Here is a 25,181-nt window from a genome sequence, read left to right as displayed (position 1 = left end):
TTGAAGTTTTACAAAATCGATTTATTTTCAAAGAAAAACAACAATATTGCTACAAACACAGCCACACGACATCACTTCTAAGTGATTGCTTTTGGTAAAAAAGCCAAATTCAGTCATATCTTTATTTATTCAGTATCTATACAGTGACTTTTATTGCCTTAGATGTTCCTGAATCTTCCTCCCTGCAGATTAGAGTCGCCTCCACTGAGACACAGAAGCTGTTCTGATCTCTGAATCTCTCCAATGTGTCTGAAGGACTTCTGGAAAGGACCGACGGTCCCTGATGGCGAGTGGCTAAAGCTCCGCCTCTTTGACTGAAATCACATCCAGGCTTCCCCTTTGGCCAGTGGGCGGGTCCTGTCAATCATAAGAGACGTGTTACTTCAGCTGCTGGGTGAAAATGATGGTTAAAAGACACAATTTTCCAGCAAAAATCGGCACAATTGACTCGTCCGACATGTTTAAATCAGTCAGCAAATGATTTTCCCGCCTCAGTTTGGTCCACAGCGGTCAGACGTAAGCTACGCATACCAAAACACACACTCTAGCTTGAAAGAATGTCAAGTGCTGAAAAAGAAAGATGTCCTTAGGATAGAAAACTGTGGAAAAGTTCAGTTTTTTGGTATTTTTTTGGGAAAACTGGCTGTGAAGCGGCTGAGCTGCAGACGCTCATTCCTCCATGGTGGATCACAGAACGTTGGTTTCTCTGTGATCTGCTGCTGCAGGAACCAGCATATCGACACTCGGAAACCCCGTGAACAAAAGACGGAGGCTGGAGATGCAGGTCAGGAACAGATGAGGGCAGAGAACGAGACCCTGAGGAACGCCCAAGCAGAGAGCTGGATCATCATCCTGTAGGATCTGCAAGGATCTAATGAAGTCAGTGCAGAGGTGAGACTCCAGCTGAAAATGAGGGTTTGATGCTTTATGGCGTGGAAGGCTGCAGGAAGATCCAGCAGGATGAGGACGGAAGGTTGTCCAGTGGGCGGAGCCTCCAGAAACAGACGGGAAGCAGGTGTTTCTGAGAAACAGCCACTTGCTGCTCAATCAGAGAACATGACATCTGGTTTTCATTCTGGGGTTTTGGTCGAAGCCAGGCGTGTCATCTCACTGGGGGGGTGGTGGAGGGGGCGGGGTCTAACCTAAGCTGTGGTGAGAATGATCTGATGTAGAGAAGTGGAGCTGATGAGCTCAGAGAGAGTGGTGGGTGGAGGACAGTGGCCATTTCTTTAAGACTACAAGGGAGCTCGGCTTCCCTTATAATGTCACAAAATTAATGGTCAAATATGTACTATTGTATTGTATAGTATTGTGGGAGCTGGTTTAGCTCGTGCTGGTTTGCGGTCTTTCCGTCCGTGAAACCATGGTTCGAATCCGGGCTGCTCCCTGTTCCCTTCTCTGCTTCTGTGCCGGTCCCAAGCCCGGATAAATTGAGAGTGTTGCGTCAGGAAGGGCATCCGGCGTAAAACATTGCCAAGTTTACCATGCGACTCATCATCAAATGAGAGGTTGTTTCGCTGTGGCGACCCCTGATGGGAAAAGCCGAAAGAGAAAGAAGAAGATGTACTATTGTATTGTATTGTATTAACATTTTATTGACTAAAAATGGGTTAGAAAACGTTCATCTCAAAGACGAGTTTGTTCAGAATCAGTTACATATAGCAGGTTGGCTGACTCCATTTCCTTCTCATACATTCCTGCAGCGTCACAGTGCATTTCCCTATTGAAGCCCAGCGTCTATTGACTTCAATGGGACTGCTTTGAACGGTTTTTCTCAGCGCTTCGAAACTAGAATGTGATTGGATAAACGCTGCGATTATGTCCCGCCCACGGACGCTCAGCGTCTCTGGGGGTGAATGGGGAGTGGGCTGGCCCGGACTCTGAGCTTCTGCGTGACGATTGGGGGGTCTGTTGAAAGACTGCTTCTCCTTTTGACTGACAGCCCTTCTGTCCTATAAGGACTCACTGAAGCTATTCGTGGCCACGCTGGTCTGCGCGCTGCTCTTCATGCTGTTCGGTGAGTCTACCGGGAACAAACGGTCTCAAACAGAGCAGCTCCTCTGCGGCTCCGGCTGATACCGATTCGGAAGCTAACGGCAGCTTTTTTGTTATTGTATTTCACTTTATTGTATTGGATCGTTGTGATCAGTAAAGTTCTAGATAAACATAAATAAACCCTAACCCTAACCCTATGAATAAATAAAACCAAGATTTAAAAGATTAAATGAAAATTGATTTTTATAAAGAAAGCCCACATAAAATCAGTCATGATCCTTTTTTAAATTGCTCCATCCAAACATTTTTAAATTATATTGCTGTGATTATATTGTTTTATTGCTTTAAATTGTATTACTGTGACCATTTTCTTGAAAAGGAACGTAGGCCAGAATTTACTTTTAAATAAATAGACAATTTTATGATGTAGGCCGAAAATGAGCTTCCCCTCTCAGACAGAGCAGTAGCCGCCACTGCTGTGGAGGAGGATGGAGGGTGGAGAACGCCTTCCTGGAGTCTGTCTGTGGTGGAACTGGTGAGCAGTACCAGCTTTCTCCAGCGGAGGGCGCTGCAGCCTTTCCTTTTGGAGCTGCAGGGGTTTCAGAAGACTCCATTTGGACCTTCTAGCACAGAAACGGGTTCTTCTCAGCAGAATCTGACGGCCGTTTTCTGGATTTTTCTCTGGTTCTTGCCGTTTCTTGATGATGGATCCTGGGTTTGGGCCGAGAACCGAGTCCACAGGAAGTAAAAATGGAGCAGCTTAAAGCTGGTCTCCTCTTTAGGCTTCAAACTCCTGTTGGTCTGCAGACGTTGGCGAGGCGGTCGGGATTGGAACCAGCATGGAGTCTGAGGAAGACGGGGGAATTCTGCGTCTCCAGGTCTGGAGTTCAGGTGTCTCTGAGTTCTGTTCTCAAGTGAGGAAAGGAGGGAGATCCAGATCCACTGATGGATCAACAATGCTGTTGTGGAGGCGACACAGCTCTCCATGCCCCGCCCCCACCTGTCAGCAGGTGTTCATGATGAGGGAAAAATGGGGCGAACCTCAGAGGAGAACCACGGCTCGTCTAGAGTCTTCAGTACCGACTTCATCTGGTTGAAAGGTTTAGTTTTCACTGCAATAAAACATTCAGAGTTTTCTAAGAAGCTGTGGAGGCAAAAGCAGGTGAGGAAATTCCAATCAGTGCGATTGTGTGAAAAGTGCAGATCTTCAGAAGGACAGAGTGGGTGAAAGGTGAACAGCAGGTGTGAGGGATCAACGCGGAAGTGTGGTGATTGCTCTTCATTTGGGTGCTCCTACCTTTGTGCTTCTGAGAGTCGAGCTAAGATTTGAAGAGATTTGTTTGTGGAAACGAGAGTTTGATTGGTCAGGGTTGAGAGGAAGCGGGCTGCGTCTGGGCGAGGAGGGCCGTGGCTCCATAGTCCTGACCCGACATCTGCCTCTCTGCCTAAAACAACAGCTGCTGATCACTTCTCATTCAGCATCTTAAAGGGTCTGAGCCTCCAGTCTGGATGAAGATCTGCACTTTAATGGGAAACAAACCCGACTCTGTGATCCAAATGAGTCCTTCGTAAGCAAAAGGTGACGTCAAAAGTTTGTGTTTTTTAGATCTGACTGTCCACAAGAACCAGCAGCTTCATCCAAACCTGGAGACCCGACCCGGAAGGAGAGAAGTGAACTTCTACAGAACGAGCTAAAAAAAATATAGTTAACAAATGTTTTCATCCTCTAAATGAGCTCATCTCAGATGTGATGCTGCTGCAGGTCTCTGGAGCGCGGTTGCCACGGTTACCAGGGTGCAGCATCCTTTAGCATTTCCAGCTGCTGATCAGTTTGGGTTTTTGACACATTTTCCCTTCAATGAAATGCTCCCTGAAACTTCTGCTGGGTTGGAAGTCGGTGTGGTCCCGGACGCACAGGGATTCCAGCCGCTTCTTCAGCACATGAGGCATTATTTAAAGCTTGATGTGGAAGAACGTTGGACTTGATCATTGAGCTTTTAGAGATGATCATCCAACCTAAAGAGGTTTCATCCTGTGACCTGCAGCAGACATGACATTTCAAATCTCATTTAGTGATTATGGCAAGGATAGGCTCCAGCGTGCGGGTTTAAAAAAAAAAAAAAGGATGGATTTAGTGAAAATCAGAATTCTTTGGTAAAGAATTTGTTGTTATCTTCGGGTTGAACGGGTTTGAAAGCCTTCAAGTTTCCGTTTGATTTATATTTCCAAGAATATGAGAGTTAGTCGGAACATTAGTAACTCCGTCCACCGTTTTTTTTTATCATCAAACTTCATGCGTTCCTTCAAATCCGTCGTGCAAACTTCATGCAAGCGAAGCCGTGACACCTGTCTGTGGGCGGAGCCTGAAGGCCGCAGCAGAAGCAGGGTTTTCACAGATGACAACGTTCAGACATAAGAACCAAATCAGCTCCCCTGGGACTCGGACTCGTCGTCTGTGAAAAGCCATTTTTTCCCGTCTGAACCGCCACGGCTGCCGGCCGGCCGGACGGAACGTCCTTCACTTACTTCTTCTTTGGCGATCTGGTTGGCTTTTTGTCTCCTCAGATCAGACTTGATCAAACCTGCAGCAGATGAAACCAAAGCAGGAACGTCGGTGGGAGTAAGGATGCAGCCGTCTGCAGAGGCGGAAAACAGGAGCCGCACTAACTGCTCTTCAAAGTGACTTCCTGTTTGATTATTAACAGGAAGACGTCTGCACTTCAGAAAAAGGTGGACGGACAAACCAGAAGGTTTCCGACTTCCCCTGAGGTTTCAGGTCAGGTCATTTAACATTTTGGATAACAACTCCTTCAGATCAGGAACATCTGCCGACCTTCAGCTGGGCAGAAATTCCCTCCGTCCTTCCTCCTGGTTCCTGGAGATTTGCATAAAGACTCTGCTGGTTTCATTTTAACGCAGGAACCAAATCCCTCCTTTAATGAAGGAAAGTCCTCCTGCAGTCAGGCTGCTGTGGAAGATCTCACATGACCAAATTCCCTCTGAAACCTATTTTTCCTTAATGGATGATTTAAACTCCACTTCACTAAAACTTTCCTCTGACAGTGAAGACATAGAATAAGAAAAAAAAAGAAATATTTTTATGCAGCAATAAAACAATGTCCAAATGTAAAAGCTTAAAAAAATAAATATATGATTGTTAATACATATCTACATAAATAAACAGTGATATATCTGTAAATATGCATGAATAATAATTTCTTATTGTGTGGGGATGCGTTTGGGTTTGTAGGAAATAAAGACTTAAAGAAATCAAATGAGAGTTCATGTTTCTATGTGTACATTTACCTATACAGGTGTCTATATGTGTATTTGAAATTATACGTGTACTTATAGAGTGAAAAGGAATAAATTATGAGGCGGGTGTAATAATAATCATAAAAATATTTAAATTCCTAAAATTAAACATTATCATCTGCATAGTTTTGTGAGACACAAAAACCTCACATTTGGAATAAAACCCCACAGTATAAATGGAAAATATATATATATATATATTTGTAAAGGATAAAAGTTATTTTTGTAACTTTAATGTTTTAAATTCTAGTTTTCTTGAATAGTTTCTTTAAAATAAACAATATTAAGAGGGTTTGACGATAAATGTTTGTTTCATTCAAAATCTGAGCATCTTTATAATTAAAACAGGCTAAGAAGTAGAATAAAATATTAGACATTTATGTTTATCTGTTTCATTTTTGTTTTTGATCATTTAAAAAGATGTTTTCCACTAAATCTAAGGCAGAAAGACAGAATAACTATTTCTTCAGGAGAATAAACGTTAAACATTTATAGAAATTCCTTTTGGTTCCCTGCTGAGTCATTAGATAGAAATTGGACAACTGCCGTTCAAAACATTGTGGGGAGTAGTTTGACGGTCTCACCTGTCATGACTGTGCCGATCAGCAGGAAGACGCACAGGAAGATGTTTCCCGCCAGCGTGCCGTAGGCGTCGATGATCTTCCCCTGGCAGATGGTGAAAATGATCCCAAAGACCTGCAGAGAGAGAACAAACCCAACAACGGTCTCACTGCCACAGCCGCTGTTTGCATAAACACAAATGTTGCTGTTGAGGCAACAAAGGGCTGCAGGGCGGCACGCCGGACCTGAGCAGAGCAGTTCAGCAGGCCTGACGACGTTCCCTCAGACTCCGGGTAGGTCAGCTCCACCGCAAACTCAAAGCCGAGGGGCAGATACCCCGTCATGAAGAACCTGCAGGGGCAAACAATGCAAACACTAACTTCTCCTTCACAGACTCTGTTTCTGTCATTCTCCAACAGTCTGACAGTAAAGTAACAAAAAGTCTCTGGAGCAACAATTCCAGACTCACTTCCTCTTTTTGCACAACTGCTTTGATGACAAATAACCAACTTTTTCAGACACGTTATTTATTTATCCGTGGTGCTAAAAAGTATTCAACCATAGTTTTCCTGTTTCTCTTTCTTTATTCTAGTATCTTCCTCCATTTTTAGCCGCTTAGCTCCTTCTACAGTTTTTCTTCTAATTTATCTATTCAACTATTCAAATGTTCAGCTCTTTCAGCTTTTTCCAGCTGTGACTTTTGGTTCTTCAAATCCTGAACTTTTCCAGATATTCCAGGATTTCTGCCTCCATTGAAATAAATGGGGAATCCTTGGAGCAAAAGCCCGCTGGTTCGATACCCGGCTCTGGCATTTTTCACAAACATATATTTTTTGTTATTGTGCTGTTTTCACTTAATTTATTCATTTTTTTTTGACCTTTTACGTTTCATTTTCATTCAGCCATATAGCATTCAACAGCTCCTTCTGGTTGGGTTGTTGTTTCTCTCTATTATTTTTAGAAAACCTCGGTTCTAAGCGTGTAAATAAAGTGACCGTGTGTGCAGACCGCCACATTACAGACAAGAGACCGTACAGTTGCTTTGTACCCCAGAGATCCGGCGGTGATGAAGACCACCCAAAGGTGTCCCTGGTCCAGCGTGGCTGTGTAGACGATCATCCCCACCAGAGACATGAGGTAGACCGCCAGCGTCGTTTGTCTGGACACAGAGAGCGTCGTCAGCAGGTTCCTGCTGCTGAAACGGCGGCAGCAGCTGCCAGATGCAGCGCGGACTGAAGGCTTTTCATCCGGGCTGCAGACGGGCCGGTTTGCACCTTTTTCATGACAGATTCTGACCCTTTTGAAGCACGAAGGTGAAAATGAATCCATTACAGCTAAAAAACGGATCAAAAACACAAACTGGATCTAAGAAATTTGGGTTCAATTTGGAACAAAGTGCTGTGTGGCTGCAACTTGTCTGAACAAGCAGAAGAAACAGACTTCCCAAAGGAAGTCACGCCTGTCAGCGGCCTCTCAGATGCATTCGAGGAACCTCAGACATTTCAGTGCTTCAAAGCCACAAATACGTCTGCAGGACTCGCACTGTAACAGCCGGAGGGCCGGCCTGGAGGACGCTGGCGTCACTGAGCCAGCAGCAGAGGTCAGAGGTCACAGATGTTTCAGCAGGCTGCATCTGGACAAACAGCCACAAACAGCAAAAGGCCAAAACCCAAACGAGAGAACAGCTTGAGCCGCTCCTAAAGACATAAACGGGTCTCGGGTTCTGGCCCCAAACCCAGCGCCGCTCTCAAGGTCCACTTGGCTCACTTGTATGTTTTGGTTCTGTCCAGCCAGAGTCCACAGATGAGCGAGCCCACCATCCCGGAGACGATGATGGTGAGGCCGATCCTCCCGGCGTTCACCTCCTCGTTCTGGAAGAGACCACAGCTGAAGTCACGACGAGAGCATAGAGAAAGAGGAAGATGTCATGGCGGCTAAAAGAACCGGGCTTCCCGACCGCTCATCTTCACATGAGCGTCTCTGGCGAAGGTCCTTGCGCATGTGGCGAGCCGGAGGTCAGCTGGGACCGACGGGAAGCAGCAGACATAACAAACACGACTAAGCAAAAAGGAGGCGAGGAAGACCTGCAGCTGTGAGGAAGATCTAAACTGCTCACGAGGTTCTAGGCAGGTTTTCTGAAAGCTCTGGGTCAACGTTTCTGGGTCGCCCCAAAAAAAAAAGGAAGAGTAAATGTTTGAGGAAAGAAGCTGCAGACTGGACTGTTCGGAGACCAACCTGTGAACTGAGGTCAATTATTGATCATTTAAGACGATGGAACCAACCAAAAAACTGGACTTACAGGATAATGAGAGATGATCATGCGGTTCAGCAGCGTCCCCACAGCGTAGTAGCAGCCCACATTCAGACCTGTCAGACCACAGAAACGTCAGCGGTGAGCAGTCAGGCCTTCTGTCTCCTTTCTATCATTTCAGTGGATTTAGGCTGTTTCAGAGAAAAAAAAAGCCTCAGGCATTCATTTATACATTTGGTTGTGTTTGGTTTTAATAATCTTCCATGGAGGGCCTGCAGAAAAAAAGACTAAAGGCTAAAATATTTCTGCCTTGACTCCTTTCTGCAGCTGAAATCTGAAAACTCAGAGAGACGGCGGCAGCTGAAGGCTGCAGGTGAAGGCGGCAGGTGAGGGCTGCAGGTGAGGGCTGTAGGTGAAGGCGGCAGGTGAAGGTGGCAGGTGAGGGCTGCAGGTGAGGGCTGTAGGTGAAGGCGGCAGGTGAAGGTGGCAGGTGAGGGCTGCAGCTGAAGGCGGCAGGTGAAGGCTGCAGGTGAGGGCTGTAGGTGAAGGCGGCACGTGAAGGTGGCAGGTGAGGGCTGCAGGTGAGGGCTGCAGGTGAAGGCTGCAGGTGAAGGCTGCAGGTGAGGGCTGCAGGTGAAGGCTGCAGGTGAAGGCTGCAGGTGAAGGCTGCAGGTGAGGGCTGCAGGTGAAGGCTGCAGGTGAAGGCGGCAGGTGAAGGTGGCAGGTGAGGGCTGCAGGTGAGGGCTGCAGGTGAGGGCTGCAGGTGAGGGCTGCAGGTGAAGGCTGCAGGTGAAGGCTGCAGGTGAAGGTGGCATGTGAGGGCTGCAGGTGAGGGCTGCAGGTGAAGGCTGCAGGTGAGGGCTGCAGGTGAAGGCTGCAGGTGAAGGCTGCAGGTGAAGGTGGCAGGTGAGGGCTGCAGCTGAAGGCGGCAGGTGAAGGCTGCAGGTGAGGGCTGCAGGTGAAGGCTGCAGGTGAGGGCTGCAGGTGAAGGCGGCAGGTGAAGGTGGCAGGTGAGGGCTGCAGGTGAGGGCTGCAGGTGAAGGCTGCAGGTGAGGGTTGCAGGTGAAGGCTGCAGGTGAAGGCTGCAGGTGAGGGCTGCAGGTGAAGGCGGCAGGTGAAGGTTGCAGGTGAGGGCTGCAGGTGAAGGCTGCAGGTGAAGGCTGCAGGTGAAGGCTGCAGGTGAAGGCTGCAGGTGAAGGCTGCAGGTGAGGGCTGCAGGTGAAGGCGGCAGGTGAAGGTGGCAGGTGAGGGCTGCAGGTGAGGGCTGCAGGTGAAGGCTGCAGGTGAGGGCTGCAGGTGAAGGCTGCAGGTGAAGGTGGCAGGTGAGGGCTGCAGCTGAAGGCGGCAGGTGAAGGCTGCAGGTGAGGGCTGCAGGTGAGGGCTGCAGGTGAAGGTGGCAGGTGAGGGCTGCAGGTGAGGGCTGTAGGTGAAGGCGGCAGGTGAAGGTGGCAGGTGAGGGCTGCAGGTGAGGGCTGTAGGTGAAGGCGGCAGGTGAAGGTGGCAGGTGAGGGCTGCAGGTGAGGGCTGTAGGTGAAGGCGGCAGGTGAAGGTGGCAGGTGAGGGCTGCAGGTGAGGGCTGCAGGTGAAGGCTGCAGGTGAGGGCTGTAGGTGAAGGCGGCAGGTGAAGGTGGCAGGTGAGGGCTGCAGGTGAGGGCTGCAGGTGAGGGCTGCAGGTGAAGGCTGCAGGTGAAGGTGGCAGGTGAGGGCTGCAGGTGAGGGCTGCAGGTGAAGGCTGCAGGTGAGGGCTGCAGGTGAAGGCTGCAGGTGAAGGTGGCAGGTGAGGGCTGCAGCTGAAGGTGGCAGGTGAGGGCTGCAGCTGAAGGCGGCAGGTGAAGGCTGCAGGTGAGGGCTGCAGGTGAAGGCTGCAGGTGAGGGCTGCAGGTGAAGGCGGCAGGTGAAGGTGGCAGGTGAGGGCTGCAGGTGAGGGCTGCAGGTGAAGGCTGCAGGTGAGGGCTGCAGGTGAAGGCTGCAGGTGAGGGCTGCAGGTGAAGGCGGCAGGTGAAGGTGGCAGGTGAGGGCTGCAGGTGAGGGCTGCAGGTGAAGGCTGCAGGTGAAGGCTGCAGGTGAAGGCTGCAGGTGAAGGTGGCAGGTGAGGGCTGCAGCTGAAGGCGGCAGGTGAAGGCTGCAGGTGAGGGCTGCAGGTGAGGGCTGCAGGTGAAGGTGGCAGGTGAGGGCTGCAGCTGAAGGCGGCAGGTGAAGGCTGCAGGTGAGGGCTGTAGGTGAAGGCGGCAGGTGAAGGTGGCAGGTGAGGGCTGCAGGTGAGGGCTGCAGGTGAAGGCTGCAGGTGAAGGCTGCAGGTGAAGGCTGCAGGTGAGGGCTGCAGGTGAAGGCTGCAGGTGAAGGCTGCAGGTGAGGGCTGCAGGTGAAGGCGGCAGCTGAAGGCGGCAGCTGAAGGCTGCAGGTGAGGGCTGCAGCTGAAGGCTGCAGGTGAAGGCGGCAGGTGAGGGCTGCAGGTGAAGGCGGCAGGTGAGGGCTGCAGCTGAAGGCTGCAGGTGAAGGCGGCAGGTGAGGGCTGCAGGTGAAGGCGGCAGGTGAGGGCGGCAGGTGAGGGCGGCAGGTGAGGGCGGCAGGTGAAGGCGGCAGGTGAAGGCGACAGCTGAAGGCGGCAGCTGAAGGCGGCAGGTGAGGGCTGCAGGTGAAGGCGACAGGTGAAGGCTGCAGCTGAAGGCGGCAGGTGAAGGCTGCAGGTGAAGGCGGCAGGTGAGGGCTGCAGGTGAAGGCGGCAGGTGAGGGCTGCAGGTGAAGGCGGCAGGTGAGGGCTGCAGGTGAAGGCGGCAGGTGAAGGCGGCAGGTGAAGGCTGCAGGTGAGGGCTGCAGGTGAAGGCGGCAGGTGAAGGTGGCAGGTGAGGGCTGCAGGTGAGGGCTGCAGGTGAAGGCTGCAGGTGAGGGCTGCAGGTGAAGGCTGCAGGTGAAGGTGGCAGGTGAGGGCTGCAGCTGAAGGCGGCAGGTGAAGGCTGCAGGTGAGGGCTGCAGGTGAAGGTGGCAGGTGAGGGCTGCAGGTGAGGGCTGTAGGTGAAGGCGGCAGGTGAAGGTGGCAGGTGAGGGCTGCAGCTGAAGGCGGCAGGTGAAGGCTGCAGGTGAAGGCTGTAGGTGAAGGCGGCAGGTGAAGGTGGCAGGTGAGGGCTGCAGGTGAGGGCTGCAGGTGAAGGCTGCAGGTGAAGGCTGCAGGTGAGGGCTGCAGGTGAAGGCTGCAGGTGAAGGCTGCAGGTGAAGGCTGCAGGTGAAGGTTGCAGGTGAGGGCTGCAGGTGAAGGCGGCAGCTGAAGGCGGCAGGTGAAGGCGGCAGCTGAAGGCGGCAGCTGAAGGCGGCAGGTGAGGGCTGCAGGTGAAGGCGACAGGTGAAGGCTGCAGCTGAAGGCGGCAGGTGAAGGCTGCAGGTGAAGGCGGCAGGTGAAGGCGGCAGGTGAAGGCTGCAGGTGAGGGCTGCAGGTGAAGGCGGCAGGTGAAGGTGGCAGGTGAGGGCTGCAGGTGAGGGCTGCAGGTGAAGGCTGCAGGTGAGGGCTGCAGGTGAAGGCTGCAGGTGAAGGTGGCAGGTGAGGGCTGCAGCTGAAGGCGGCAGGTGAAGGCTGCAGGTGAGGGCTGCAGGTGAGGGCTGCAGGTGAAGGTGGCAGGTGAGGGCTGCAGGTGAGGGCTGTAGGTGAAGGCGGCAGGTGAAGGTGGCAGGTGAGGGCTGCAGCTGAAGGCGGCAGGTGAAGGCTGCAGGTGAGGGCTGTAGGTGAAGGCGGCAGGTGAAGGTGGCAGGTGAGGGCTGCAGGTGAGGGCTGCAGGTGAAGGCTGCAGGTGAAGGCTGCAGGTGAAGGCTGCAGGTGAAGGCTGCAGGTGAAGGCTGCAGGTGAAGGCTGCAGGTGAAGGCTGCAGGTGAGGGCTGCAGGTGAAGGCGGCAGCTGAAGGCGGCAGCTGAAGGCGGCAGGTGAGGGCTGCAGCTGAAGGCTGCAGGTGAAGGCTGCAGGTGAGGGCTGCAGGTGAAGGCGGCAGGTGAGGGCTGCAGGTGAAGGCGGCAGGTGAAGGCTGCAGCTGAAGGCTGCAGGTGAGGGCGGCAGGTGAGGGCTGCAGCTGAAGGCGGCAGGTGAGGGCTGCAGGTGAAGGCGGCAGGTGAGGGCTGCAGGTGAAGGCGGCAGGTGAGGGCTGCAGGTGAAGGCGGCAGGTGAGGGCTGCAGCTGAAGGCTGCAGGTGAAGGCGGCAGGTGAAGGTGGCAGGTGAGGGCTGCAGGTGAAGGCGGCAGGTGAGGGCGGCAGGTGAGGGCTGCAGGTGAAGGCGGCAGGTGAGGGCTGCAGGTGAAGGCGGCAGGTGAGGGCTGCAGCTGAAGGCTGCAGGTGAAGGCGGCAGGTGAGGGCTGCAGGTGAAGGCGGCAGGTGAGGGCTGCAGGTGAAGGCGGCAGGTGAGGGCTGCAGCTGAAGGCTGCAGCTGAAGGCGGCAGGTGAGGGCTGCAGGTGAAGGCGGCAGGTGAGGGCTGCAGGTGAAGGCGGCAGGTGAGGGCTGCAGCTGAAGGCTGCAGGTGAAGGCGGCAGGTGAAGGCGGCAGGTGAGGGCTGCAGGTGAAGGCGGCAGGTGAGGGCGGCAGGTGAGGGCGGCAGGTGAGGGCGGCAGGTGAAGGCGGCAGGTGAAGGCGGCAGCTGAAGGCGGCAGCTGAAGGCGGCAGGTGAGGGCTGCAGGTGAAGGCGACAGGTGAAGGCTGCAGCTGAAGGCGGCAGGTGAGGGCTGCAGGTGAAGGCTGCAGGTGAAGGCGGCAGGTGAAGGCGGCAGGTGAAGGCGGCAGGTGAGGGCTGCAGGTGAAGGCGGCAGGTGAGGGCGGCAGGTTAGGGCTGCAGGTGAAGGCGGCAGGTGAGGGCTGCAGGTGAAGGCTGCAGGTGAAGGCGGCAGGTGAGGGCTGCAGGTGAAGGCGGCAGGTGAGGGCTGCAGGTGAAGGCGGCAGGTGAGGGCTGCAGCTGAAGGCTGCAGCTGAAGGCGGCAGGTGAGGGCTGCAGGTGAAGGCGACAGGTGAGGGCTGCAGCTGAAGGCTGCAGCTGAAGGCTGCAGCTGAAGGCGGCAGGTGAGGGCTGCAGGTGAAGGCGGCAGGTGAGGGCTGCAGGTGAAGGCGGCAGGTGAGGGCTGCAGCTGAAGGCTGCAGCTGAAGGCTGCAGCTGAAGGCGGCAGGTGAGGGCTGCAGGTGAAGGCGGCAGGTGAGGGCTGCAGGTGAAGGCGGCAGGTGAGGGCTGCAGCTGAAGGCTGCAGGTGAAGGCGGCAGGTGAAGGCGGCAGGTGAGGGCTGCAGGTGAAGGCGGCAGGTGAGGGCGGCAGGTGAGGGCGGCAGGTGAGGGCGGCAGGTGAAGGCGGCAGGTGAAGGCGGCAGGTGAAGGCGACAGCTGAAGGCGGCAGCTGAAGGCGGCAGGTGAGGGCTGCAGGTGAAGGCGACAGGTGAAGGCTGCAGCTGAAGGCGGCAGGTGAAGGCTGCAGGTGAAGGCGGCAGGTGAGGGCTGCAGGTGAAGGCGGCAGGTGAGGGCTGCAGGTGAAGGCTGCAGCTGAAGGCTGCGGGTGAAGGCGGCAGGTGAGGGCTGCAGGTGAAGGCGGCAGGTGAGGGCTGCAGGTGAAGGCGGCAGGTGAGGGCTGCAGGTGAAGGCGGCAGGTGAAGGCGGCAGGTGAGGGCTGCAGGTGAAGGCGGCAGGTGAGGGCTGCAGGTGAAGGCGGCAGGTGAGGGCTGCAGGTGAAGGCGGCAGGTGAAGGCGGCAGGTGAGGGCTGCAGGTGAAGGCGGCAGGTGAGGGCTGCAGGTGAAGGCTGCAGGTGAAGGCGACAGGTGAGGGCTGCAGGTGAAGGCGACAGGTGAAGGCGGCAGGTGAAGGCTGCAGGTGAAGGCGGCAGGTGAGGGCTGCAGGTGAAGGCGGCAGGTGAAGGCGACAGGTGAAGGCTGCAGCTGAAGGCGGCAGGTGAAGGCGGCAGGTGAGGGCTGCAGGTGAAGGCGGCAGGTGAAGGTGGCAGCTGCTGCAACGGCGGGCAACCCAGCAGCAGAAACAGGAAGAGCGTCTAACAGACTCGTGACAGCCGTCTGTGAGGTCCAAAGAGGAAGGTCAGAGCTGCTGACAGATGCAGACGCCAACAGCTTTTCTTTCATTTTCATCTGAGACCTTTTGTTCCTCAGATGTTGGGTTTTATGGGTTAAATGCTTTAAATCCTTCAATCATTGTTTTTTGTTTCTCTTTCTTTCTTCTAGTATCTTCCTCTTTTCTTTGCTGCTTATCTCCTCCTACAATTTTTCAGCTATTTCAACCGTTCAACTATTCAAATGTTCATCTCTTTCAGCTTTTTCCAGCTGTGCCTTCTGGTCCTGCAAATCCTTGAACTTTTCCAGATCTTCCAGGATTTCTGCCTCCATTGAAATAAATGGGGAATCCTTGGAGCAGAAGCTCGCTGGTTCGATACCCGACTCTGGCATTTTTCACAAACATATCTTTATTGTTATTGTGCTCTTTTCACTCTATTTATGCTGAACTTTGATCATTTCTTTCTTCATTTCTTTTATTTTTGCCATTGATGACCCTTTAAGTTTCATTTTCATTCAACCCTATAGTTTCTTCTGGAAATGCGGCTCCTTCTCGTTTCATTTGTTTCCTTTTTTTAATAATTTTGGTTCCTTTTTTATCTAAACGATTTCACGGTTCTGACGCGTGGCCTTGGATGATGTCATATTCCAGCTTTGTATCTGTTTTTGTTGCATTGATCGGACACGTTATCAGACGGGACAAACTTTGGACCTGCGGGACACGTTCACCTCCGTCTGTGGGAAAATCCCAATATCCAATAACAACAGAAACGCTTTAAGACGCCGTTCCAGGCAGCAGCTTTGAAGAGGAGGCAGAGCAGATGTGAGGACGGCCCACCAACCGTAAGTGAGGATGAGGAGGACGAAGGGCCTGTTGCGCAGCAGCCTGAGGATGGAGGCGACGTAGGAGTACTCCTCGGCTGGGATGCAGCGGGCCGTCGCCTGGGCCAGGGTCGGAGGGAGCGGCGGACGCTCCTGGAAAACTGAGGAGGAGAAGAAAGTGTGAGCGGGGAGAAAAAAACAGTCGCACACGAGTTCATCCGTTCAGCTCCAACGACGCCATGAACTCACCTGAGACTGCAGCACACACATGCAGACTTTCACAATAAAAGCTCATTTTCTACTTCCATAAAACAAAGTTTGATGAAACACTTTTTAAGACTATTTTCATGAACTTTAAGTAAATAACTTCAAATAAACAAAATAATCTAGAAAATCCTGAATGAGCCACACAAATCTTAAAAACTGCTCAGCTTTCAGACTATTTTTGAAAAATAGATAACAGCAACTAAAAAGAAGGAAAACTCAATAAAAATGCAAAAGAATTCCAGACAAAAATGATTATTTACATTATTATTTATTTTTACAAAGTTTATTAAAAACCCACTTTGATGAAAATTGGGGGTTTTTTGGTGGAGGGGGGGATGATTTGAAAATAGATCAAAGAATAATCAGAGTTTGAAATTGTTATTCTGGTTGTTTTTATAGCGTTTCTGGAGGATCTTCTTTTTCATGAAGTTTTTGATGTTGGATGACGATGATTTCAAACGAAAAGAAATGGAAAGGCAGAACAACGAGGTCATCGCCCCCCTCCCCCCCCAAGAATAAATTATGCTACACAGTGGATTTGAAAACGAAAATGCAATCCCCGCTTTCATCACGTCATAGAATGAGCGATGTTGAAGGAGAAAATGAAAAAGCATTTCTGGTCTCGACTCTTATTTTGAATTATGCTACAGAAATATTTCCATAGACATTTCTGCAGAGAAGAAACGAAACACCGACATCATGCAGACACTGGAGAATCTAAACGATAAAATCCAAAAGCGAAGCCTGAAGACACGAAGGGGGAGGAGTCTAAGCCAGAAATGACCGTGACTTAAAGTTTGATGGAAAACTTTCCATTTAAGTGGTAAAAGGCAGTTTAGACGACACCATCGTCAAAACTGGATTCAAGGGAACTAAATTCTGCAACAGTGTTGGAACCAAAAGCCTGATGTTGCAGAGTCTCTGCTGTTCGCCCTTGAATGTGTTTCTCTCTAATCTAATCTGCTGCCTTCCTGACTCAGACCCCAGGATGAGTCTCCATCTGAGGACATCGCCGTCGCCAAACTTCTGCGCTCGCCGCTTATGCTCACGGCTGCGACTTGGTCTGCCTTGCTGACTCACCGGCCTGTTGGAGCGCAGCAGATGGCCTCGCCAGCAGGACAACCCTCACACATGGCAGGGTGTTGTGTTTAGGAGTGTGTGAAGTTTGTGAGTACATATGTGTCATGTCAGGGACTCACTTCAACACAAACAATCCGATTGTTTGACCGAGGCGGTCAGGAGCAGAGAGTCCCGCGTGACTCAAAGACCCGACGTTCCCCGCCGGAGTAAAGTCTACGGTTATCTAATCTGTAAGAGAGAGAGAGAGCATGTGTGTGTGTGTGCATGTGTGTGTATGACAATGTGTGTGTATCAGAGTTTGTATAACATGTGTGGATGACATGTTTGTCTATTAGTGTGTATATGACATTTGTGTGTGTGTGTGTATGACTATGTGTGTGTGAGAGAGAGAGAGAGAGCATGTGTGTGTGTGACAATGTGTGTGTATGACAATGTGTGTGTATCAGAGTTTGTATAACATATGTGGATGACATGTGTGTCTATTAGTGTGTATATGACATTTGTGTGTGTGTGTGTATGACTATGTGTGTGTGAGAGAGAGAGAGAGCGATCTGTGTGTATGACTTGTGCAAAAGATAACTGTGTGTACAACAAATCTGTGTGTACGATAAATGCGTGTGAAGCAATTGTGTTTGCCTTCTTGTGTGTGTGCGTTTGCGTCTTTGTTTGTGTCTGCATGTGCATGCATGTGTGTACAAGTGCATGCATGTGCATGACTGTGCGTGTCAAAGTCTCTCTTCCTCACGTCTAAACGCTCACTGATGCTAAAAAACACGTTTCTGTCATGCCAGTCCCTCACAACGATGTGACGTTTGCACAGGTGTGTCTGCACAGTGGAACACCTGAACAATCCCACAGGTCCAAAGATTTACATGGATGGCGGTTAACGATTTTCCTGAATGATGTGGTGGTTCTGTTTCCTAGAAAGTTCTTTTGTAATTCACAGTCAGACGGTGGATGTTACCTCAACAAAAGATTTTTTTACTTTTTTTTTTTTACTTTTTTGAAGCTTCAAATCAACTTAATTCAATAAAGTTTGTCAAAACTGCATGAAAAAAAAACATTCAAAGCTCTCCTGACACACAAAAGTCTTTGTGTTGTTAAAGGTTTTCCAACAGCAACAAAGCAAATCAGTGAATTCTATAGAAAGTTGGCAAAAACGTTTGCAGAAATGTCACACATGGCTTTAAGAGAAGGCACATGGTTCCGCTCATGAGGAAGGAATGAGTGGAAATGAGTGACCTAAGGAAAAGCATAATCCCAACACTGACTTACTCTGGGAGCTGGTGTCCATGTGTGCATGGCACCACATGGAAATGCCCCCACAAGCATCCTTTTGTGTTTAGGAATGCAGAGTAGGAGCTCCGCCCCCTTCCAGCTCAGACACAACCGCAGTATTCTCATGGAAGCGGTTTCTCTCCGTCTGGGTTCTGCGGGGATGAACACGTGTGCCTTTCAACTCAAAGTTGTGTGTGTGTGTGTGTGTGTGGGGGGGGGGGGGGTACGCGTGTTCAAGAAGATAAATGTGTTTGCAACAACTCAAATCCTCTCATACAAACAGGGGAGGATTTCTCAGCCTTGAGGTCAACGGCGAGATATGAAACATCAGAGGCACAAAGGAAGCATATGTGTCCCTGAATATATAGATTATAAAACAACACAAACACGCCGCTTCCTTCGGTCACAATGCGCTGCCCCCTGCAGTTCCTGAGCACAGACTAACAATCCTTTTTTTTGGTTTGTTTTGTGAATACATCTGACATGAAAGCTCCAGCAGATCAACTGTTTCCCTGCAAACTGAAAGGAAACCATCATAAAAATAACCTCCTATTGGTCCATCCACAGAAATACAGGGGGAGGGGGGGGGTCAAGTGTGGGGAGGCCAACGGACCGAACAAAGCGGTCAGAAAGGCCCGTTTTGTTATGGGGTCTGCAATGCGATAATCTGTTGATAGAGGCTGAAAAAGCGTCCATCCCGGACAAGCAAACCAAACAACGTCCGAAATCAGCCGGTGGTTCTGACCCAAAAAAAAAAAACACTCAACAGAACCAGTTTAGCCACATCTCCCACCATTTCATTCAATCAATACATTACTCATTTCAAAGGATCAAATATCTTTTTGATGCCTACTTTCTTCTGTTTTTTACACTTTTTTCTGTTTACTTGCTGCTCTAAGATCCAGATTTTTCTCACCTGTTGTTTGGTTCTTATTGGTGTCATTTGTATTCACATTCAAATAACAAAAACCAAGGAAGACTAGACCTGCTGCTCATCAGTAGGAACATCTATAATCTCACAATTTGCCTTTTAATTTAGGGCTGCACGATATGAGGAAAACTCGCGATATGCGATATTAGTGATCAAAATTGCGATGACGACATAACTTGCGATACATGAACATAAAGCAAAACAACCAAAAACATAATTTCCATTTCACTGCAGTTTGATTTAAATAAGAACCAACATGATGACCTTCATCTACATAGGAGGCGAGCATCTAACATCATATGGCTCCATCCGATTGGTCCAATGCATAAATGCATTTATTTGATTCGCTAAACACTTCAAGCTGATTGTTTTAGCACATTTAAGGTAACCGTTTATTGCGATTTTCGCCGTCTTTTGCGATATCCATATTGCACAGCTTGATATCGCGATAACGATAAATTTGCCATTTATTATCCAGGCCTATTTTAATCTAAAGATGACAAGTTAAAACCATAGATTATGTCTTCTTTGCAACTTGTATGAAGTGAAGTCTTCCCAGTGACCCATTGTGTGCATCAAGACGGCTAAAAATAAATATTCTTTATCCAGAAGTCATTATCACAGAAGAAGCTTTATGGTTTTGTGTGAAGCCATAAAACCTGACGTTAAAACTGCAAAGAAGACCCCGACCCTTCCGCTCATTCAACCAACCAGCGATGCTTCAAAAAGAAGGAGAATCAGCAGCAAAAGGACAGGAAAGCAGATTGCATAAATCTTTCTGCTCGTTTTAAAACCAGAAGGCTTTTTACAGCTGAACTTTGACCGGGATCTAAGGTGATAGGAAGATTGGGACATTCTAATTAAAAACGACAAACTGTCTCCTAAACTGTTTACACACAGATATTACAGAGCTCTCACTGATAAGGAAGGTAATGAAATGTTTGGTTTGGAAACGACAGACGCGGTTCGTTTATCTTACCAAACACGACCAGGATGAAGAGAAACGTGGCCACGCCCGCCGTGATGTAGAACATCACCCTGATGTGATGAGCCAGCTCATCCAGGTCGTCTACATTCGGAACCAGGATGGGGGGGAGGAGGAACCCAATGGCACAGCCCAGCTGAATGACACGGAGCAGAAGGAATAGAAGATGAGAAAACTGTTTGCTGCTTTGGTTAAAGCATTTCACCCTTTATTTTAGATGTAACTGAACTGTTAACATAGGAGTACGTTCAGATAATACATTAATGAAAACAGGCACATTTACAAACAGCATTTATACTTTACAAGAAAGATTTGTAAAAAACTGAAGTGAATGGTTAAAACTCTAACGTGTCTGTTTTGGAGTTGCTCCTCTATACCAGAGGAGATGATGCAGAATCTGGGATGTTTTTTTAAATCAGGCAGTAACCATAGACGACAGAGGCTTCTGGTCACATGACTTTGCTTTGTTTTTCATCATCACTGTGGTCGTATGAGGCAACCGAACCATGGATGGATGCATGGATTGGTAAAGTAAGATTTGACCCGCTGTCAATCAAAAGGTTACACCCATTGAGCGTATTTAAGAACTGGACCGACTGAGTGACATCATCCGTAGGAAATGGTTCACTTCCAACTCCAACCAAATGAAGTCAATCCAGTCGCGTTTTTTTCACAAAACAAACACCTCCATGTTGGAGCCAGACGTAGGTTTTTTTCCGATTGCTTCCCTATTCACTATATAGCGCACCATATAGTCCGTTCTCCATTTTCTAGTTCTGTCTGAATCTAAAATCCCAAAATCCAGAGCCCTAGAAATTTCCCAGAAGTCTCTGTGAAAAACCAGTGTGCATCGATGCTCACTAGATGGGCGAATTCAGACCACAATGCATTGTGTCAGAACAATTTTTGCCAAAAAATGTATTTAAATGTATTTTATTTAAAACATCAGCATTTTTATCTTGAGAAGAGAGTGGACTCATAAATAATTGTCACCAAACGTTCAAATTAATTAGATTTTACCTTTGTGAAATCGATGACGTTATCTCCGCCATTATGAAAAAAAAAACATTAAGTAGTGAGCGTGGCCTCCGAATTGCTGCTAAAATCCAGGGCTCTACATAGTGCTGCACTATATAGTTTTTTAGTAGTTAGGGCGGGAATTCGGACAGCCGTAGTCAGTAAGCAGTGATTGGTCCAAGTTGGTCTGAGTCAATGTTTCTATGACAACCACTGTCACCAATAGCGAGTGAGCTTGTTGGAAGGTGGAAATCCATAAAAGATTTGGAACGCTGAACGTGGGGCCCAGCAGGCTCCACCTACTTTTATCTAGGCAGCTTATTGGTCGGTTTATAACCTTGAAAATTCGGACTACAGAGAAAATATCGTGAAAACTGAGATGATTAAAAAAAAGTATCAGATCCAGAACGGTTCTTCTGACCAATAGAATGACTGAGTAACAGCTGTTTATTTCTCTCTAGAAGTCTATGAGATTTTGGCTTCTTGGAGCCACTTCCTGTTTGAAACGCCAGGGGGGAGGGGCCACTCAGTGCAGTTATCATTTATAGTCAATGGTTACACCCCAATTCTAGTGGAGCTTTGACGCAATTTCAATAAAGAAGATCTTCCTCACTTCCGGGTTGGCTAATTGTTACGTCACTCTACAGACTATCGTCGATTAGGTCTTTCATTTCAGCCAATAGCCAATCAGTCCGCCTTAACCTGGAGCGATGCTTCATCACGGTCTGGTCTCTAACCACCATCAGTGTCTACATTTATACATCTACAGTCAAAGTTCATCTCACACATGCATGACAGAGCCTGTCCGCCAAAGCTTTTGGACTGATTTCACACGTTTTTTTCTGTACCACAAATCCATCTTTCCTCACATTCCTAACAACTCTCCTTATCGAAAATGTCATTTCTGTGTCTAATGTAAACAAATTCTTAAACATTGGTGGGTCGCAGACCAACAGGTCATGCTTAAAGGCAAGGGACGTGTGGACCAGTCTACAAACGACACCACAACAGACCGGCCCAAAGAGCGCGGGCGCCGCACCCATGCGTTCCATCTCACGCTGCATCCCCCGCCTGTGAACGGATGCTGCCAAAATGGGATTTTGACCTTCGTTTGTCTTTAAATGAAAAGGTCAACCTTAACATTCAGCAAATCTCCAAATATAAATAGTTAGGTCTTTAAAATTGTGTAAAGGTTACAATATTTCACCATTTTTAGATATTTTCATTGCTTCTAAGTTTTTTTGTTTTTTATCATCAACAGTTGAAAGTTAAAGCTGAAATCTTCTCAAACAATATTTCTTCCCATCAAATCGATTTTTGATTATCTGGATAGTCGACGTGTGATTTCATAGTAGGTCCGTTTAAAGCTCGTTCGTTTGAGTCTTTACATCAAACTGTTGTTGCAGGTTCCTCTCCCTCCTCACAGAAATCTTGCAGTTCTTCATAGCAGATGCTGCTGCTGCAGCTGAAATGATTCAATATTCACTTCCGTATTTGAAATTTCCAACAAACCTGGTTTCCCAGAACTCCTATGGAGCAGGCGGTGGAGACCTCTTCCTCTCCAAACCAAACTGAGGCGAGATAAGAAGGAATGCCAAGAATGAAGACCGTGGCCACCGAGCACACAAACTGGCCTAAGAAGGCGACTGGGAACAAATCCGGACCGGCGCTCCCGATCTTTATCCAAGAACCGATTGTGTTAAAGGCTGATCCTACGAGGACCGCGTCCCGGATCCCCCTGTTGTGCAGGAGCCAGAGGACGGGCAGAATGAGAGGAACGTAGGTGAGAAGGTAGACCAGGGACAGCCAGTCGATGGCCAGAGAGTCCATGCTGTAGAAGCGCATGAAGGTGTTGCTGATGATGGCATACTGGAGACCCATGAAGGCATTACTGGCTGAGACGGCACCAAACAGAAACAGCATCAACCAGCGACGGCAGTAAATCTCAGTTTCTGGACCCAGTTCTGCTGGACCTCCCAATGTTTCTGATCCAGACCCAGCAGACAGAGCCCAGCCTAAAGCCTCAGGACTCCACCGCAGAGAGGCCAGACTCAGACTAAGATTCTTTGCCGCCCCAAACGGCGGCCATTCTTTGGCAGCGGGCTCGGCGTTTGCACGCTTTCGCTTCAGGGGATTGTTTTGTTGCATTTGTCCTGAAGCGGAGCCGTCTGCAAACTGTAACGGTTGAAAAGATGGCAGAGTCCTGACAGGCGGTCCAGTGAAAGATGCTCTGTGCGGGGAGCGTCCACCGCGCGATCTACCATTGTCCTTCTAAGCTGACATGTGACAGGCCTGAGCCTCCACGCCGCACGCCCCTCAATTCATCCTCTTCAGCCTCATGGAGTCTCTCTCAAGCTGCAAACTAAAGTCCATAAAAGCAAACAGATGGAGCAGAAACAGGTGACATGAAGTTACAGTTTAATCCCATTTCAAACCAACGCGTTTAAATGTTAAAGCTGCAGCCAAAGTTAATATTCTCACGTTTGCTGACCATGTGATCTGGAGGTGTTCACCCGAAACATCCCTGCGGAGGAAAACTTCCTGTTGGGATTCACTCCTCTGTTCCATAAAAGACGTCTACAACAGATCCTGTTTATGCGATTGCTCTGTAACTCTGCTGATCTTTGCTCTCGTTTCTGCTGATTTGGCATCTCCAGTCGGTCTCAAAGCTCCTTTTATGACGGCTTTGGCCACTGAGGGAATCCAGGTCCAGAAAATAATAAAAGACTTTTTTGTTTGGATTCATCTGCAAAAAGTTCCTACAGCAGCATGTTCTAATAATAACGGGAGTCAACTCAGGAAACATTTCTACATTTCATCACATTTCATTAGAAACAGGCCTTCAGGCTTTTCCAGCTCCAACGTGTTTGGCTGAAAACTTTCATTTCTCCAAAAAAAATGCTGGTTGTTAGAAAAACAAACCAGAAACATCAATTTAGATGACAAATCCAATGTCTATTTTTTTAAAGTTTTGTTTCTTCTTTATCCAGTTTTCAGTCAAATTTGATTAAGTTGAAAAACAAATCTTGTTCCAAAATTAAAAAATTATTTTAGGTTCCACTGCAGGTTCTGTTGATGCTTTTATTTATTTGTTTTGTGGATGATTAACAAGTCATCTTAATGGAGAATAATAGGCTAAAGAAACCCCAAGAACACCGTCCGGTACTGAAAGGGTCTTTAATTGTTTTAGGGATTTCGCTTTTATTTTGAAAAGCAGTCTTTAGGATGTTTAAAGTCAACTTTAAAAAAAGATAAATAAATTAAGAATTCATGTTTCGTGAAAACTCTTTAACTTAAACATCTTCTGTACATTTCAGCTCTCACATCTGCCATGGCGCGCGGCCGCCGTGCGTCTTTACGCAAACGTGGCCAGCACGCGGGGACGTGACTCCAGATCTGAGCTGACAGCCGGAGCAGAGGCCAGGTGGGGAAAAGGTGCATCTGGGGGGGCTGGGGGTTACCTGGTTCCCGAACACACCGATGGAGCAGGCGGTGGACACCTCATCCGAACCGAACCACACCGACGCGGTTCTGGCAGGCATCCCGAGGATGAAGACCTGCGCCAGCGAGCAGCAGAACTGTCCCAGGAAGGTGACGGGGAACAGGTCGGGTCGGACGCTGGCCACCTTGATCCACGTGCCGGCACAGTTGAGCGCCGTGGCCGCGAGCGCGATGACCCGGAGCCCCTTCTTGTCCAGCAGCCAGGTGACCGGGAAGATGAGCGGGATGTAGGTCAGCATGTAGATCATGGACATCCAGTCTATGGTGAAGGTCTCCACGCCGTAGAACTTCATGAAGATGTTGTTGATGATGCCGTACTGGATCCACTGGTACGAGTTACACAGCGAGTAGGAGCTGAACAGCAGGACGATGAACCAGCGGCGCCGGTACAGCCGCGTGGGCAGCGGGGCACCGGCGCGCGGATCCCCGGGAGGCGCCTCAGGTGCGCCGCGGTCCGCTCCGCTCCGCTTCTCGTTCGGTTCTTCCTCCGACGCCCGGTTCATGGTCAGTGGCGGGTGTCCTCGGGATCCGCGTTCATGGAGATCAACCTTCAGGGGGCGAAGGCGCGCAGAAACGTCCCGGTGTCCCTCACGTTTACAGGAGAGCGGAAGAGCGCGAACTTCCCGCTCCGATTGTTAGAGGCGGTAACGTCAGATAAAAACGTTCACAGCCCCCCCATGACCCCCCCCCCCTCCTCCTCCCCCCAGACGGAAACTTTTCCTGAGAGTCCGCGAACTTTCAGTTCCTCCGGTGTTCCCACGTGCGCGCGTGCGAGCAGCCGCCGTGACCCTCCACCCGGAGCTGAAATCGCCGCTTCAGATCTCTGAAGTCCCCACGTGACAGGGCGTGGCTTGTGCCGGCGTTTCAGCGTGGCCTCGGGGCATCATGTCACGCAGATCCGAAACTTCCAGCGTGGCCCAACAGACCCCCGCCACAAGGTCATGAAACGTCCCGCTTTACCAACACCACTTCCGGTTCCAAACTCTCAGATAACAAACAGGCCGCGGTTGCATGGACGTGCCGTGCGCGCGCGGGCATCAGAGCTCCGACGATCATTCAGATCGCGCTAGAAAAGGTGCACAGATGAGTGATCTCCCTCGTGCGCGTTGACCTCCTTTTGGTGAACACCGCCATCTACCGCAGAAACCACCGCGCCATCGGCCGACG

At 49.8% G+C, this 25,181-nt stretch overlaps 1 protein-coding gene across 7 annotated transcripts; it reads right to left on the bottom strand.

Moving 5' to 3' along the window:
• On the bottom strand, positions 1-24,688 carry LOC101168758 (feline leukemia virus subgroup C receptor-related protein 2). 7 transcript variants are annotated; one of them, XM_020714653.2, is made up of 11 exons: positions 23,975-24,687; positions 19,491-19,632; positions 14,976-15,116; positions 8,171-8,238; positions 7,639-7,742; positions 6,920-7,030; positions 6,117-6,222; positions 5,895-6,006; positions 4,522-4,577; positions 3,293-3,440; positions 1-357 (listed from the first exon to the last, which is right to left on the bottom strand). In XM_020714653.2, the coding sequence occupies exons 1-10, from the start codon at positions 24,515-24,517 to the stop codon at positions 3,360-3,362; spliced, it is 1,464 nt and encodes a 487-aa protein (XP_020570312.1). In that variant the 5' UTR covers positions 24,518-24,687; the 3' UTR covers positions 1-357; positions 3,293-3,359. The 7 variants fall into 7 exon arrangements, with proteins under 7 accessions (XP_020570312.1, XP_023809072.1, XP_023809074.1 ...); XM_023953304.1 differs by lacking the exon at positions 23,975-24,687 and adding an exon at positions 22,026-22,760; XM_023953305.1 differs by lacking the exons at positions 1-357; positions 23,975-24,687 and adding exons at positions 1,575-3,107; positions 22,026-22,766.
• Between the last annotated feature and the right edge of the window lie 493 nt (positions 24,689-25,181).

The sequence above is a fragment of the Oryzias latipes genome, chromosome 24 (genome assembly GCF_002234675.1).
Source record: "Oryzias latipes chromosome 24, ASM223467v1".
In the NCBI taxonomy this organism is placed as follows: domain Eukaryota; kingdom Metazoa; phylum Chordata; class Actinopteri; order Beloniformes; family Adrianichthyidae; genus Oryzias; species Oryzias latipes.
This window is presented reverse-complemented; position numbering and strand designations above follow the sequence as displayed.

What these genes read in the sequence shown, in the direction of transcription:
- LOC101168758 (XM_023953305.1), bottom strand. Translation starts at nt 22,661, where the DNA reads ATGCAACAAAACAATCCCCTGAAGCGAAAGCGTGCAAACGCCGAGCCC. An exon ending in TAGGAGTTCTGGGAAACCAG is followed by an intron (nt 19,633 to 22,025) that starts GTTTGTTGGAAA and finishes CGTGTCATTCAG; the next exon opens with CTGGGCTGTGCCATTGGGTT. An exon ending in GATCGGCACAGTCATGACAG is followed by an intron (nt 4,578 to 5,894) that starts GTGAGACCGTCA and finishes CATCTGCTGCAG; the next exon opens with GTTTGATCAAGTCTGATCTG.